The sequence below is a fragment of the Cydia pomonella genome, chromosome 5, assembly GCF_033807575.1.
Source record: "Cydia pomonella isolate Wapato2018A chromosome 5, ilCydPomo1, whole genome shotgun sequence".
In the NCBI taxonomy this organism is placed as follows: Eukaryota; Metazoa; Arthropoda; class Insecta; order Lepidoptera; family Tortricidae; genus Cydia; species Cydia pomonella.
The window spans coordinates 19,774,169-19,792,035 of NC_084707.1; the positions used below are offsets into that span (position 1 = coordinate 19,774,169).

At 38.9% G+C, this 17,867-nt stretch overlaps 2 protein-coding genes across 5 annotated transcripts in view; one reads left to right on the top strand and one right to left on the bottom strand.

Moving 5' to 3' along the window:
* Positions 1–9,626: 9,626 nt before the first annotated feature.
* Positions 9,627–16,301, bottom strand: LOC133518029 (CBY1-interacting BAR domain-containing protein 1). 2 transcript variants are annotated; one of them, XM_061851573.1, is made up of 8 exons: positions 16,063–16,301; positions 15,824–15,983; positions 15,344–15,493; positions 14,472–14,696; positions 13,810–13,845; positions 12,987–13,103; positions 11,634–11,738; positions 9,627–9,885 (listed from the first exon to the last, which is right to left on the bottom strand). In XM_061851573.1, the coding sequence occupies exons 1-8, from the start codon at positions 16,197–16,199 to the stop codon at positions 9,832–9,834; spliced, it is 984 nt and encodes a 327-aa protein (XP_061707557.1). In that variant the 5' UTR covers positions 16,200–16,301; the 3' UTR covers positions 9,627–9,831. The 2 variants fall into 2 exon arrangements, with proteins under 2 accessions (XP_061707557.1, XP_061707558.1); XM_061851574.1 differs by lacking the exon at positions 13,810–13,845 and having other exon boundaries at positions 16,063–16,299.
* A 112-nt stretch (positions 16,302–16,413) lies between these two features.
* Positions 16,414–17,867, top strand: part of LOC133518024 (rab3 GTPase-activating protein catalytic subunit) — a 45,825-nt gene continuing 44,371 nt past the window's right edge. For all 3 annotated transcript variants that reach the window (XM_061851564.1, XM_061851563.1, XM_061851562.1), the window contains exon 1: positions 16,414–17,778. In XM_061851564.1, coding sequence (XP_061707548.1) covers positions 16,537–17,778 — 1,242 coding nt within the window. In that variant the 5' untranslated portion in view covers positions 16,414–16,536. The remainder of the gene's footprint in view (positions 17,779–17,867) is intronic.

Sequence of the window (17,867 nt, forward strand, 5' to 3'; positions counted from 1 at the left end):
ACCAGATTATTTGTATGTAGCTAATAACTCCCTGATTGATCTTAATTCCGTTGAAATCTCCGAGGATTGCGTCTTTAAGTTTTTAGAAAGAGTAGACATTAAGAAGGGTAGTGGTGCTGATTTGATTCACCCCCTTTTCATTAAAATGTGCGCCCGTGAATTGGCAGTGCCTTTAGCTCAAATTTTTATTAAGTCCTTAGCTCATGGTCACTTTCCCTCCTCTTGGAAAAAAGCCTTGATAACACCAATTTACAAAAGTGGCGATGCGCACCTGGTAACTAATTACAGGCCCATTAGTAAATTAAACATATTTGCGAAAATCTTTGAAAAAATCGTTTACAACAAAATTACTTCTGCCTTCTCTCAGCACATTGCGCCTAACCAACATGGTTTTTGTCAAGGTCGTAGCGTTGATACAAATCTCCTGACCTTTACCGATTTTATTATCAATGGGATATCTTCTGGCTGTCAGGTGGACGTCGTGTATACTGACTTTTCGAAATGTTTTGACAAAATTAATCACAATAACTTAATAAAGAAACTCTTTGAGCTCGGTATACACGGCGACCTTCTTAGATGGATAAAGTCTTACCTGTCCAATCGCAGTCAGGCGGTTGCCTTGAAGGGTTATACTTCTTGCTTTCTTCCTATACCTTCCGGAGTACCCCAAGGATCACATCTTGGTCCTTTACTGTTTATTTTATATGTCAATGACATGGCAAACTGTTTTAGGAACTCTGAGCACCTCGTCTATGCAGATGACACAAAAATATACAAAGCTGTGTCCTCAGAAGCAGATTGCCATGCATTACAGCATGATTTAGATAACTTTTTCCTCTACTGTTCAGATAATCATCTTTTGTTAAATACTGATAAATGTCTCGTAATCAGCTTTAATCGTAAAAATGATCCGTTAGTTTTCAATTACACCTTAGCTGGAAAAAATATAGCCCGGGTATCGTCCGTTAGAGACTTAGGTGTTACTTTAGACTCAGAATTAAATTTTAATTTACATATTGATAATATATGTAAGCGAGCTTATAAGAAGTTAGGGATGATTCTCAGGATCGGACAGCCCTTCAGGCGCCCCAATACTTATAAACTATTATTCTATTCCTTTGTTAGGAGTATACTTGAATTTGGTTCTGTTGTTTGGACGCCTCAATACCAAGTCCATATTGATCGTCTGGAAAGGATCCAAAATATTTTTTTAAAATCACTCTGTTACAGAACGGGTAATTATTTTGAACGTACTTCGTTAGCAGCGAAGCATTTTTGTGTTCCTTCCCTTGATAACCGAAGACACTATTTAGATATAATGTTCTTGTTTAAAATTCTTAAAGGAGCGATTAAATGTCCGAATCTTTTAGAATTAGTCACTTTCAGTTGTCCGCACCACCCCCTACGTCCTAGATCTCTATTTTATATCAGCTTTGCCCGCAAGAATTACTCTCGGCACACTTTTTTCAGACGAGTCCCTAGTTATTATAATAAGTACCTACTTGATATTGATCCTTTTCACACTTCATTGTCTAGTCTCAAAATGATACTTAGACGTAAATTGTTTTAGTTCAAGTACATATTTCATATAATTAAATGTAATACAATGTACACAATGTATAAATGTAACTTTCCGGTTGTCCTAATACCTACCAAATATTAGTAAAAAAAAAAAAAAAAATACAACATATCCGATAATTAATGAAACAGACAGTAATGTCAAACCTGTTTATTGTATTTTTTTCTCCTCTGAAGACTAGTAAATAGAATTTAAGTATGGCTCATGATTTCATGATTTCATTAGGGTTCCGTAGCCAAATGGCATAAAACGGAACCCTTATAGTTTCGCCATGTCCGTCTGTCTGTCTGTCTGTCTGTCTGTCTGTCTGTCTGTCTGTCTGTCTGTCTGTCTGTCCGAGGCTTTGCTCCGTGGTCGTTAGTGCTAGAAAGCTGAAATTTGGCATGGATATATAAATCAATAAAGCCGACAAAGTCGTACAATAAAATCTAAAAATTTAATTTTTTTTAGGGTACCTCCCCTACACGTAAAGTGGGGGTGAATTTTTTTTTTCGCTTCAACCCTAGAGTGTGGGGTATCGTTGGAAAGGTCTTTCAAAACTAATAGGGGTTTTCAAGAAACATTTTTTGATAAAGTGAATATATTCGGAGATAATCGCTCCGGAAGAAAAAAAAAATGTGTCCCCCCCCCCTCTAACTTTTGAACCATAGGTCCAAAAAATATGAAAAAAATCGTGGAAGTAGAGCTTAAGAAAGACATTAAATGAAAACTATAGCGGACATGATCAGTTTAGCTGTTTTTGAGTTATCGCAAAAAGTTTTCCCTTCATAGTAAAAAGACTTACTTTAATTAGGTACCTACTGATTGTGCAAATTTGCCTATTTGTTTAACTCGGGTGAAAGGTACCGTTTCATCCCTTGGTTAACAATTTACTATACTTTAAGCTCCAGTTTAGCTTATTGTGACGGAAGAGTAACTACGGAACCCTACACTGAGCGTGGCCCGACATGCTCTTGGCCGGTTATTTTCTTTATGCTGTTGGTATGTATGTTAACATTATGTACTTAATAATGAACCTCCAGGTCTATGATTCTTAAGTATGTTAAGTACTCTACATTGTACTTCAAATCCATTTGTATATGTGACTGTTTGTGTTCTAAATAAATGAAAAAAAAATAAAAAATAAAAAATAAAATAAAAGTACCTACCTACATACTGTGTGCGTTGCAGCAGGACAAAAGGGTCACAGCTCAGTGATACTCTTCACTCTTTCGAGTAAAGCACTGGTTTTCTGCCGGAACCCAGGTCACAGCAGATGTATAAAATGAGGGTATGTGTGTGTTACATGTTTATAATATATAAGTCGTATGTGATAATAAATAAGTCGGCAAGGATGTGAACAGTGTGTAGGATTCTGAAATCTTATTGGGAGTGTAAGGTGTCAGTGAAATTAAGAAATATTAAATAATATTTATTTTTTATTTATTTTATTTTGAAACGTAATAATATACAGCATTACAGTCGAGACCAAAGCACTGTACAATTCAGATTATATAATAGGATTACATACTAGGAAAAACAGATCGCAATCAACTTTCGTCCATCACATGTTAAATAAGCCCCAATTATAAGTTCGTTAGATAGCTCTAATGCTGAAGCGCCGCAATTGACACATAAAACCAAAAAAATATTCTTAATGTTACGGACGTTAAAGTGATTATGATATATACGTATTTTAAAGAATGTTTATTTATTATGAAAATTAGCTAACAGATTGTAAAGAAAAATTTGGGGTTTTGTAGGGTTCCGTACCTCAAAGGAAAAAACCGAACTTTTATAGGATCTAAGGTCCGACCGAGAACGCTTTTTCTGTCTCGGCCGAGAACGAGACCGAGACCGAGATTCAATGGTATTCTCGGCCGAGACCGAGACCGAGACCGAGAATTTATAAAATAGAAGAAAAAAACACGATTTTTGCAATCAAAATGTTTTAATAGTCGAAATTCGATGATTTATCAGAAAAAGGTTTCATGGCCACTTCGTAGCGCTATTAAATAAATAGTATTTTTAGGGTTCCGTAGCCAAAATGGCAAAAACCCTTATAGTTTCGCCATTGCCGTCTGTCTGTGTCTGTCCGTATGTCACAACCATTTTACTCGAAAACTAAACGATATATTTTATAACGATATATGGAATGAAGGTGTATTATGTTATGTAAGTCCGGTCTATTGACGACCGGTTTGGCCTAGTGGGTAGTGACCCTGCCTACGAAGCTGATGGTCCCGGGTTCAAATCCTGGTAAGGGCATGTATTTGTGTGATGAGCATGGATATTTGTTCCTGAGTCATGGGTGTTTTCTATGTATTTAAGTATTTATATATTATATATATCGTTGTCTAAGTACCCTCAACACAAGCCTTATTGAGCTTACTGTGGGACTTAGTCAATTTGTGTAATAATGTCCTATAATAATGTCCTATAATATTTATTTAAGTCGCATCTTAGTAAGGTAAATAATCAAGCTGTAATAAATACTTTTACAGGAAAATGATTTTGAATATCTTCTTATTAAAATGAAGGAAGTGCCACGAACATTCGCTCTTTTGCTTGTCTGGCTTTTTGTATTGTATGAAGGTACGGAACCCTCCATTATGCGTTGCCCGACACTTGGCCGGTTTTTCTACTACGGATGTGCACAAAAAGAGGTAAGTACAGTAACAATAATCAGAATTAAAAAAGTTATATATTGTTACCCAAAAAACGTAATTTTTCAGCGTTATGGTCCGTTATATTGTGACAATGCTCGTCGTTTAACTGGTCAGTTAGGGACCTGCTACTAAGCTAAGCCATATTAAATGAAAATCAACTTATGTCTGAAAAACCACACCGCGAGTTTCGTCAAAATTGCATAGAAGCATCCGCAAAGTTAGCATGAAATTATGTCCAATATTCCACAACAGTAATCCGCCACAGGTATTGTTTTGTACTTACCTACTGCTTTACCTTTTCCCGTAAACAAAAATATATTCAGTATCAAAATATCCAGTGTCATCTTACACCCACATCAAGTTAATTTAAGTTACATGTCAATAACAATATACACTCATTTATTAACTCTTCCGCAATTACAACGACCACAAAACGAAAAGAACCAAAGAACAAGTCATTACTGGCAACCGAGCCTATCCAATCCCAACGCCGTATTTGATAAGTAATTGGCTTAAAATGTGGGTACCTACGAAACCAATCAAAATCACAAAAACGTCACACCAAGCGGCCGAAGCAACCAACGGGTGGCTTTGAAACGGGCGCTCGTGCGCGGTAAATTAAAAATCCACCAATGATAACATACTGCCTAGTCTCGGTCTCGGCAAGAATCTCGGCCCATTTTGGCCGAGAGCCGAGACCGAGATCTCGGCCCGATTTTTGGCCGAGAATGCCGAGACCGAGACCGAGACCGAGATCTCGGTCGGACCTTAATAGGATCACTGGTGGGTCTGTTAGCCCATCTTTCACAGCTTATTTGCTCCGAAAGTACTGGATCAATTAGTTTTAAATTTGGTACACATAATCTAAATCTGTGACCTAAAGGCGAACGTAGGTACATAAATGAATTTTAAATATAGGTTTTTTGGGCTAAATGAAAAAAAAATGTTTTGCAATTTATATCGCGTTGTATATCAAATGAACGGGTTCGTTATGAGAATCTGATATAAATAATTACTATTTGAAGATAATCGTTTAGAAGTTATTAAAGTAAATATTTCAAAAAATACACAGTCCCAATGGTTACTTAAATCGTTGTGTGATTTGGTGTGGAGAGCTATTGCAAAGACCGAGTTCCGCGTAGGGCCGAAGACCCGAGGAGACTTGGAGAGGGGCGCCTACACTTGAAACCAAAGGTCGAGATTCGAGAGATTAGTGCTCAAACACAGAATAATAGTACAAGTATCCAAATGCGAAGGTCGAAGACTAAGCTCCGTGTAGGGCCGAAGGACTCGAGCCTCCGACAGGTCCGTGCTTCCTGAACTCGGCAATTTCCCATGGCCGAGTTCTGCGTAGGGCCGAAGGCGCCAATCGCTGGCCAATACGCGCGAAGGCCAAGTTGCGGTAGGTTAGTATTTAAATACATTACAGCATCAAGCGAGACCGAAGGCTTCCAACCGACGTAAGAACTGCAACACAGTACAATGAAGGCTCGCTCCCTGCAACTTCCGCAAGTAGATTGTGAAAGCCGAAGGCCGAGCTCCGCATAGTGCCAAACTAATGCGTCTAAGAGAGGCTCGCCTTTTTTGTTTAAACACAGAATAATAGTACAAGTATCTCAATGCGAAGGCTGAAAGAGTAAAACTTCCCGCAGCTCGACCTTCGGTCTCGCTTAGTTGCGCTCACCCATCAGCCCTAAACAGAGCTCGGCCTTCAGCCTTCACAATCAAGATACTTAGAAACGTATTACGTTTCAGGAAGTTGGAGCTTACCCACTAATAATAAAGAGTGTCTTGATAAGTTCGCAGACGTGTTCAACCTTTAACTTACGCGGAAATATGAACCTAGCAGACGCTATGCGTCTTCAGTCTTCGCTAACCCTGACACCTTGTAATCCTAATTAATTAATTAATAAAACGATTGCTTCATTAAATATTTGTACGAATTCTCACATTTCTTACTAGAGGCATTTTTACACCAAAAAAGGTTTATTATGCACACATAGATTAAATGTCCCAATAGCCCTTATAAATAGGCGTGTCCACACAGAGCGAGCATACGCGCGAGGCAATTTCCTCACGCACAAACCGGCTAGTGTAGAAATGCCTCGGCCGAGGCGGCGCGCGCGTTTTCCTCGCCTGAGCGCGCACCTCGGACGAGACACGTTTAAAGAGGTAAAAAACCTGTTTATATATGTTGCCAAAAAGTAATATGATTTGCCAGTCGACATGGATTTGTTCAAAATATGACCTGATATAAGGCCCAGCCATACCTACTAATGAATAATCCAACATTTGCCGCTGAAATTTGAACCTATCGTGCAGTTGATTTTATTTTAATTCAAAACACAATGAATACCTATATAATCATAAATCTAAATCTAAATTAGCCTGAAGCATTGTTCCCAGTAAACTGGCCGGGTACCCCCTCTGCACAGTGAGGCTGAGTTATAGTGCAAAAAAAATCTTTTATTAGTTTTTTGGTGTCTGACGACCTTATGTACGAAATATCATTCGATATTTACCAGTCGCTTTTCGGTGAAGGAAAACATCGTGAGGAAACCGGACTAATCCCAACAAGGCCTAGTTTACCCTCTGGGTTGGAAGGTCAGATGGCAGTCGCTTTCGTAAAAACTAGTGCCTACGCCAAATCTTGGGATTAGTTGTCAAGCGGACCCCAGGCTCCCATGAGCCGTGGCAAAATGCCGGGACAACGCGAGGAAGAAGAAGAAGAAGAAGGTGTCTGACGACCAAGGAGCGAAAGTTTCAACCGCAAGTGCCGCAAATACATAATTAGTTTTTAAAAATGCATATATGCGACACTTGGCAATTTGGGCGTCGTCTGCTGCCGTCCCCGGCTTCCTGGTAGAGCGCCGGACATGAGATGGGGCCAGCGTATCAACGCATGTCACATCTCACGCCAGGGGCCGCCGCAGGAACCAAGGTAGTACGAGCGAGCAGCCGTCGGGCCTTTTGCCATCTGCCGCTGATAGACCAACTGGCTCCAGGGTTGCTGCCGTTGCTGGTATGTAGACGCTACCAAGTGCTCTGCGCATTAGGTCGTTTAGAGCCGTGTCTATAAAATCGGCCGGCGCTTGACTGGCAGTGGTGTCCGTGGTGCTCATAAGCGTCAACCTGGCTTCCACAACGGGAGCAAGCGTGTGGCTCGCCGGCTTTCAAACCTAGCCTGAGGCATACGGCTACACGCAGTGACGCCGGGTCCAAAAAGGAATCAATGTTCCGCGATGGTAAGGCGCGCAGCCAATGCCCTGTCTCGGGTTTCGATACTGCGAGCAGTCTAGCACGTTCGCAGGGGTTCGAACTATTGTCCAAAAGGAATTTGTGGGTTCTTTTTTCAAAACTGAACGAAACTAAACAAATGCAACTCTGTTCCAATTGAATATGATTTAAAGGGTGTAGCAGGATAGCCTAGGAAAAACTGCCCCCAGCGATTTTGGGCCGAAACTGTAATCAAACGATGCCTTTTGGGGAGGTTATACTCTGCACAAAGTTTCATCCCTCTGTTACCCCCTGGGGGTAAAAAACACCCGATTAACCCCAAAACTGTTTTAATTATTTTTTCCTAAACTATGAAAGTGACGAATTTCAAATTTCGTACAAATATTAATAAGACTAAAAGCTATGTGCTAAAAAAATATTAACCCCCTAACCATTGAAATTCTTGTAAAAAAAACAAAAATAAAAAAAGAATCAACCTGTATATCAAGTTTGGCTCATGGTACCACACCATTTTTTTTTTCAAAAATGAACCAGTTTATATTCTACATGATACAAAAGTTTCATGGACCTACTCCAGAAGGAACATTGCGAAATTAATATGTATTGGCTCTTTGGTGCGTACTATTCATTGAACTCCCACTAAGAGCCTTGCATTATTAATAAACAATGGCTTGCGATCGGACCGCTGGCGCTGCTCGTGCCCGATTTGAAAAAGGTGGGGATAAAGAAGTATGAATCAAACTCATTTGTATTTATAAAAACATTTTTAGGGTTCCGTAGTCAACTAGGAACCCTTATAGTTTCGCCATGTCCGCCTGCCTGTCTGTCTGTCTGTCTGTCCGAGGCTTTGCTCCGTGATCGTTAGTGCTAGAATGCTGAAATTTGGCATGGATATATAAACCAATAAAGCCGACAAAGTCGTACAATAAAATCTAAAAATTTAATTTTTTTGAGGGTACCTCCCCTACACGTAAAGTGGGGGTGAATTTTTGTTTTTTGCTTCAATCCTACAGTGTGGGGTATCGTTGGAAAGGTATTTCAAAACTAATAGGGGTCTTCAACAAACATTTTTTGATTAAAAGAAAATATTCGGAGATAATCGCTCCGAAAGAAAAAAAAATGTGTCCCCCCCCTCTAACTTTTGAACCATAGGTCCAAAAAAAATTAAAAAAATCGTGGAAGTAGAGCTTAAGAAAGACATTAAATGAAAACTATAGCGGACATGATCAGTTTAGCTGTTTTTGAGTTATCGCAAAAAGTTTCCCCTTCATAGTAAAAAGACATACTTTAATTAGGTACTGATTATGCAAATTTGCCTATTTGTTTAACTCACGTGAAAGGTACCGTTTCATCCCTTGGTTAACAATTTACTATACTTTAAGCTCCAGTTTAGCTTATTGTGACGGAAGAGTAACTACGGAACCCTACACTGAGCGTGGCCCGACATGCTCTTGGCCGGTTTTTTTAAATTATTTTGTTTTCGGGTCCGAGACGTTGCGTATTAAGCATGATACGAGTATAATGATTAGTAGCTACGAAATAGTACGTTTATTTTAATTTCGCAATGTTCCTTCTGGAGTAGGTCCATGAAACTTTTATATAATATAGAATATAAATTGGTTCATTTTTGAAAAAAAAAATGGTGTGGTACCATGAGCCAAACTTGATATACAGGGTGATTCTTTTTTTATTTTTGTTTTTTTTACAAGAATTTAAATGGTTAGCGGGTTAATATTTTTTTTGCACATAGCTTTTAGTCTTATTAATATTTGTACAAAATTTTAAATTCGTCACTTTCATAGTTTAGGAAAAAATAATTAAAACAGTTTTGGGGTTAATCGGGTGTTTTTCACCCCCAGGAGGTAACAGAGGGATGAAACTTTGTGCAGAGTATAACCTCCCCAAAAGGCATCGTTTGATTACAGTTTCGGCCCAAAATCGCTGGGGGCAGTTTTTCCTAGGCTATCCTGCTACACCCTTTCATCGAACTGAATAAGCCCTAAGCTATAGGTAGGACCTTTGCCCTTACGAGGCTATTATATGGTATTATTTTATTTTTTAATTGGAAACTGGGATGTGAGAAGACTTGTAAGTTTTGATAACGGATACTAGGACAGGTGAAACTAAATATAAAAACTAGTAGGTAAGTAAAAGGAATAAGATCACAATAAATGAAAATGTTTTTATTATTTTCTTAGTCATATTCAATTATTTGCTAAACTCGGTGACGACAAAATGTCATTACTTACATTATTAACAAATACCTGTCATTATAAAAAATACGAAACAGTCAAAGCCAAACAATAACTACTTCAATTATAAAAATAATATAGATAATTATTGTAGAAGCTGGACTGGTTTGCTTAACTAACGCGACTCAGTTTCTTCCGACGAGGTTCCTTCTTCAGATTCATCAGAATCCTAGAACAATCAAGCATAGTAACGTCCTTATTACGTATCGAAATTACCTACTGTCGATATCGTGCTGAAAGAGTGTGGGTAAGGTAATGTTTCAGATTGCCAATTTAAATTGACCTCCGTATACGTATATTAGCACATATCAAATCTCGGGGTTAAAATATTCTAGGGGTAATACTAAGTAAATGAATAACACGACGAAATATTATACACCTCGACAGTTTCGATTCAGCTGAAAACATCAATACGACATATTGATGTTTTCATATTTTTTAACTCTAATTCAATGTCAAAAAGCGGCCAAGTGCGAGTCGGACTCGCCCATGAAGGGTTCCGTACCATTTATGACGTATTAAAAAAAAAACTACTTACTAGATCTGGTTCAAACCAATTTTCGGTGGAAGTTTGCATGGTAATGTATATCATATATTTTTTTTAGATTTTTCATTCTGTTATTTTAGAAGTTACAGGGGGGGGGGGGGGCACACATTTTTTCACTTTGGAAGTGTCTCTCGCGCAAACTATTCAGTTTAGAAAAAAATGATATTAGAAACCTAAATATCATTTTTGAAGACCTATCCCTAGATACCCCCCACGTATATGGGTTTGATGAAAAAATTTTTTTTTTAAATTTTTATGACGTATTAAAAAAAACTACTTACTAGATCTCGTTCAAACCAATTTTCGGTGGAAGTTTGCATGGGAATGTATATTTTCATTCTGTTATTTTAGAAGTTAAGGGGGGGGGGGGGGGGGGGGGGTGGAAACACACATTTTTTCACTTTGGAAGTGTCTCTCGCGCAAACTATTCAGTTTAGAAAAAAATGATATTAGAAACCTAAATATCATTTTTGAAGACCTATCCATAGATACCCCACACGTATGAGTTTGATGAATTTTTTTTTTTAAATTTTAAGACGTATTAAAAAAAACTACTTACTAGATCTCGTTTGAACCAATTTTCGGTGGAAGTTTGCATGGCAATGTATATCATATATTTTTTTAGATTTTTCATTCTGTTATTTTAGAAGTTACGGGGGGGGGGGGGGGCACACTTTTTACCACTTTGGAAGTGTCTCTCGCGCAAACTATTCAGTTTAGAAAAAATGATATTAGAAACTTCAATATCATTTTTAAAGACCTATCCATAGATACCCCACATGTATGGGTTTGATGAAAAAATATTTTTTGAGTTTCAGTTCTAAGTATGGGGAACCCCCAAAATTTTTGTGTAAACATCATAATGCGGTTCATAATAGTACATTACGATACAAGTGCGAAAAATAGGAAATTCGAAACGAGTGGCGATAAATTAAAACACGACCGAAGGGAGTGTTTTAAATCGACACGAGTTGCGAATTACCTATTCGCACATGTATCGTACAACGTTTTACAGTACATATGGCCCTTTAAATGTTCGACACAGTAACATAATATGCTACTTCTCGCACTAGTGCTATAAAGTAGCCCCATATGTACTGTAAAATACTTACATCTACTTACCAAGTTTGAACAGTATAGCTTTTATAGTTTCGGAAAAAAGTGGCTGTGACAGAATCGGACAGACAGACGGACAAGACGAATCTATAAGGGTTCCGTTTTTTGCCATTTGGCTACGGAACCCTAAAAAAGAGATGTCCAGGTGCCCAGTTATTTTTTAAACGCGTGAGTCTTCATCAGTAACAGACTTTTGCAACTGACAACCGTAAATATAAGCAACCTAGATAACTATTCCCCACTATTGGACTGACCGTGGTTTCCTCTTCCTGCTTAGAGTTCATGAGGGCCGCCAGTGAAGACGCCCGAGGCAGCGTGGACGCCCCGTGCTTCTCTGGGGTTCGCAATCTCCGCATGTTCTGCAAAGTTTTCAAATATTTTTTTGCCAAAAATTTAATTTTTGGTTCAAGCTTTTATTGCTGACTGTACTTTTCTTTCCACGGGTAACTAATACTCATCGAGACAATTCTAAAAACCCAAACATAATTAGTTTGCTTTGATTTAGGTATCAGTTTTATCACAGAGTTCCCACTTCCACCTACCTCCTGTCTCCATTATCATCAGATCAGTACCATGTCAGTATAATAGGTATTGCATTGTTATCCGATATACGTATGTATGCAAAATTTCGGCTCTATGGAAAATCGGGAAGTGGGTATAGCTTCCAAGATTTGACACTAACAAGGCAAGTTAAAAACTAGCGGAAACAGCTCAGTTTAATTACTTACTCAGAGAAGAATAGTAACTGGGAATGGCCTCGTGGCTTAAGGGAAATGGCCTACTGGAGGTTGTGTTCATGCTACTAAATAGGTAACATATTTATACAAATACATATTTCTATGATCCGGCCTTGGGAAGTACAGAATTGCCTTCGGAAGTTCACTTAGAAACACCCTACAGAAAAAAAGGAACCTACTCTCGGGTAAGTCAATGTCAAGCAATGAGCACACTTAATTAGAACCCTCTGTAGGTGGTTTTAACAATTTAGGTGAACGGTGCCGATAGGTTTCGGGACGACCGAGTTACTTCATTGTTCTACGAAAGTTTCTAGACGATAGGCTGTCATATTCATACCCCAAAATGACGAGAGTCCGGCACGGCGCCGTAAACTTTGGGTAACGGACAACGCTTTGTCGGACTGAACAATGTGCCGAAATGTCTTGGAATTGAATGCTGCGAATACCTTCGTCATCTTTGATTGTAAATATTATGATTGTGTATATTGCGGCGCCGGCCGTGCTTATGGATGTCTACCATCTACCGTTATACTACCATATTTATCTAAAGTTTAATGTTTCATTGTATTACCTACAGCAAATGTAAGATACGCGTTACAGATAGCATGTAAGTAGCTAAATATGCACATTCATTTAGGCATAAGGAATTTGATGTGATGTCACAGATTCGGAATATAGCACGACTATCACGACGCTGCTGGCGACCAGCACGAAAGTATGACTAACTCGCTTCTGACCCTACAGGGAACGGGTATGTTGGGACAAGTGCGGATCTGGGTCACGGTTATCTAAGTCAGTTTTTTATAGAACGAAGTGTTATTTTCTATTGATGAGCTAACATCTCATGAGCAGAGCAGTGAGGGTTCTCACCGCGGGGTTGTCGTCTCGAGCAGGCGAGGGCTGCAGCAGCGACGCGAGCGACGAAGAGCGCGCCGACACTCCGGTGCTTACTTGCTTTTCTGGAGACCGCAGCTTCCTTCTGAAGTTCTACAAATTGACATAACAGTCTTATGTTCTACTCGAGTATTATGTGCGAGAAAGCAATTTTTAGGCAATGCGCAAAAGGCGAAGTTCAACTGTCAATCATTATTCAAAAATATTTTTGATTAATACAATACCTTCAAGGGCCACTTGCATCATCCCACTAACCCGGGGTTAATGGGGGCCTAAGAGATAAAAAGTTTTTGGCAAAAATTTCATTTTTGGTACAAGCTTTTATCGCTGACTGTACTTTTCTTTCCACAGACAACTAATACTCATCGAGCCAATTCTAAAAACCCCAAACACAATTAGGTTGCGTTGTTTTATTACAGAGTTCCTATGTCCACCTCTTGTCTCCATCATCAGATCAGCTCGATGGTACCATAATATTGCATTGTCACCCGACTTACATATGTATGCAAATTTTCAGCTTCATCGGAAACCGGAAAGTGGGTCAAATTTAACTTGCAAGATTTGATTACAAACAGACAACGGTCAGGTGAAAGTAAATAAAAGCTTGTAATTATTATGAATCTAATGTATTAGGTGCATGAGATGTACACTTAAGATTTATGCAGTGATTCTATCATATCAATATAGCTCTTCAATTTAACTTTTGATGATATTGACTAATGAGTGTTTGTTGCTGTAATAAATAAAACAAAATAAAGTAATAGAGTGGGTAGGATTCAAAATTACTGAAAATATTTACCGTTGGTTCCGAATCTTCCGAGAGACCTGTTAGAAGCTTTACGAGAAACACAATAACTTATTAAATACTGTTTTACATGGATATTAGCTACACTAATTTCGCTTTATTAAGTTAGTCAGCACCCAAATAGCTAAGCGTCACTTGCACCATCCCACTAACCCGAGGTTAAACCGCTAACCCAGTGTCAAATTGTACTAGTGACTCCAGGTTTTACCGGTTAACCCCGGGTTAGTGGGATAGTGCAAGTAGCGCTAAGCGGGCCAGATATTCAAAATTAACTGTTTAGAAACACTTTTATTGTTGACGTAGTGCATAAGTGCGGTGCGTGTTCAGACCCACACCACTGGCATGTGATAACTAGCCTAATCTTTTTAGCAATTTCAGCCAATAATCATACAATCTTGGTTCTGGCATATGAGAGTTCCAAGAGGTCTTACATCGAGATCCACCTTGTCATTGATATCAGGTGACCTGCTGATGCACCAGCACCTTGGCGTGGAAGTTCAGCTCAATAAACATGAACTTGCTAAACTGCTTTTCAGCTGCTGCAGCTTGTTGCGCTCGAAGAACTCCATCTGCATCAGACCCTTCGCCGTGTGAGACTCTGCTGACGCCTTTAGAAGCTGCGATTCCGTGAACACGAGAGTCTCGAGAGTACTTACATCGAGATCCGCCTTATCGTTGATGTCAGCGACCTGCTGATGCGCCACCGTCAGCAGCTCCAGCGCCTTGGCGTGGAAATTCAGCTCGATGAGCATGAAGTCGCTGAGGAGCGCCTTCAGCTGCTGTAGCTTGCGGCGCTCGAAGAACTCCGTCTGCTCGCTCAGACCCTTCGCGGTGCGGGACATCTCCGCTGATGCTTTTAGAAGCTCGGATTCCGCATACGTCTACATCATATTGTTTTTATACGTACGAGTAGGAAGCAAATATTATTTAAAGTGAAGTAAAAAGTCACATAGAAATTAACTAGGACATCTTATATCATATAGGACATATTATACCTATAAGCAATATGTCTCTTTCAGGCAACATAAAATTTGTAGCATCAACTAAAAGTATCTACACCACAATATTTATCCCAATTATATCATAATAGTACCTATCATTAAGTATTACGCCAATACGGTTACTAGACTGACGGCAATGCGTGAGACTCGAGCATGAAAGGATATGTGCGTGTACCGAAGGTTGGAGGGATATTCCTAATATTATATTACAAAGCCAGTTTCTAAGAGAGATAAAAAACCTTGTAGATTTAAGAGAAATATTGGAAATAACGATTTTTTTGCTGACGAAACCTCTCCTTTATTTTCGAATTCGAGGACACACAAGTCACGCATCGACACACGTGACATACGTCCCTGTGCAAGAAAGACTTAAAATAACAATAAACATACCCTTTGTTGGACACCTCAATATCAATTCAGAAAACAATCAATACAGTAACTCAAGAAGAGGTAAACCACAGGCGGTCTTATCGCTAAAAAGCGATCTCTTCCAGGCAACCTTTGGGTAGCGGAAATTAGTAACTTACCACTTGCTGTCTGTTAAAGGGTTGCCGTTCCCGGGTTTTGTCCAGAACCTTCTTCCTGGCCAGTTCTTTCTCTCTCACGTTCATAGTGTGCTTCACCTCCTCTCTCGCGTGCTTGCATATTGCCTCGTACTGACAAAGCTCTCCAATGACCTGACACAAAATATATCTCTGATTCTTAGGTATAGTACAAGCCATTTTACTGTAATACACACGAGACAAAAGCTACCCTCAGCAGCAGCAGAACCCTCGGCCACCATGGAACTATGTCAAATTCACAATAGTGAGTGAGATTCCTTTCGATCAGAGTCGTATTTTAGGTACTTATATCGACTGTTTATTTTTAGTACTGCTATAGTTCGTGTCATTCGCGATGACGGGCAGATTTGTCTATTCTACCCTTTAATAACATGACATTACGAGTCAAGGCACGCGTCTTCGTGAATGACTCGATCTATTTGGACTGTAGGCTCTTACACATACCTTGGCTTCTAATCGTTGTACTTCGCAATTTCTATATTCCTCTATAGCGGTCAGAGTTATTGATAGGTTTTCAAGACCAGCACTTAATGACTTATTGACTATTTCATTGTTGGCGTATTCCTTGAGGACCTTAGCAAGCTCGTCGCCTTGATCCCGTAGTCTAAGGATAAGTAGAGATTATTCAAAAAGCTGTGAAGGATAATTTGAAAGAAAATAAAGAATGTAAGCAGAAAATGTACCTTGCCGTTCTCCTGGCATAATCACCAAACGCAACGCACAATTCCCCAAAGTTTTTTTCGACATTAGTAATTCGTTCTTGAATAAACTTTGCTTGTTGTTCATAGCTTAAGGAGTGAGAATTATCACCTCTAAACATAATTGCAACAATTTTATTTTATTTATTTACACAGTGTTTACATACAATGTTGCTATAGAAACCATTTTTTAAATTAGGCGCCATAGACGCAATAGTTTTAGCGTAAAAAGTTAGATTGAAGACTATTTTTTTTTCTGTAAACTGAACTTAAAACAGGAGAGCCAACGTAATAAATGATGATATTTTTGGCAGTATAAACTATGTCTTTAACTAACAAATGTCAAATTGACATTGACAATACGGAAAAGAGATTGGTCGATTTGCCTAATTTCATTGTTTTCGATAAACAAACAGCTGTTTTTGTGGAAATATAGCATAATCGTTGCCTTGTAGCAATATGAATGAAGAAATTGATGAATTTGAAATTTACCATCAAGATTTCACAACTGCTTCAGAGTGGGAAGTGTTTATAGCACGATTAGAAGAGATACTTAACGAGTGGTCGCTGTCCAAATCAAAAATTTCCCTAAATTCAGAATGTAGTACCAAATGGGTCAGTAAATGCGAAGATATCAAGTTCCATGGGCTGAATTTCAAACTTTCATATCACTCGCTAGATTCTACTGGAAGTAAAACTGATGACAATGATAACAAGTCTTTGTTAGAAGATTTACAAAATGGTATTTGGGCATCAACTGCTAACTTCATCGATGAAGCGGACGGCAGCAGTCCTTTCCCCATTTCTACATGGTTCGGTCTTAAACGTTACGTGATGCTGTGTCCAAGTGAGCCTCTTGTTGATGGTAGCCTTATAAAATTAGTAATGAGTTCAGTAAACATTGCCTTTGCCAATGTAGATTGTGGAGCGCCTTTCTTTATTAAACTTAGGGAACATTGGCAACAGTGTTATTTGGGTTTCTATGAGGACAGCGAACTTAAGACCAGTTTTGATACAATACACCTGAAGCGCATCTCTAATCAGTGTTCTCACCTCAGTGGCCTTGTTAGTCTGTTTAAATCAAAGATTGCTTCACCAGTTGCCCTTGGTGCTGTTATAGTATCAGCTAAATTTTCTTATGAATTGAAGGATGTGGATGCATTTGCCTGGACTCGCACCACACATTCAAATGAATTCCTATCTATTGATGGCTTTGATGTTAAGAAGTTAATAGAACTGCCTTTTGGTTCTGAAAAAAATCCTATTTACAGTGCACTATTAAATGCTATCTGGCCAAAGTTCTTAGAGAGCTCTATAGTTGATTGTTCTACATTTTCTGACATAGACCCAATAATGGCTCCTACATGGACTATTAATTTGAAATTGAGAGACAATTTAACATGCCAGTTGTCAGAAACAATTGATAAGATGATGAACTTGCTTGATAAAAAGAATCTGTTAATGGATACTCTGGGCCTGAGTCGGAGTCTGGGGCTAGTCAACCCTTTGCACAAGATCACGGAGGCTCCCATCACAATATCAAAGCTTGTGAAAGCAGCAATAGGCCAGGGCACCAATATGCATGAGTTCAAAGGCCCCATTGCAGATGACTTGCTCATGTCACTGCTGTATTACATTTTTCCTGATGCTGTGGAGGATGATACATTTAACTACCCAGAAAAATTAGAAGTAGAAATTAAGGTGGGTGAATCAACATATATTGGGCGAATATACATTTTAAGTGCAGTAATCACACCAATGACAGCCCAGACAGTGCAAGTGTTATTATA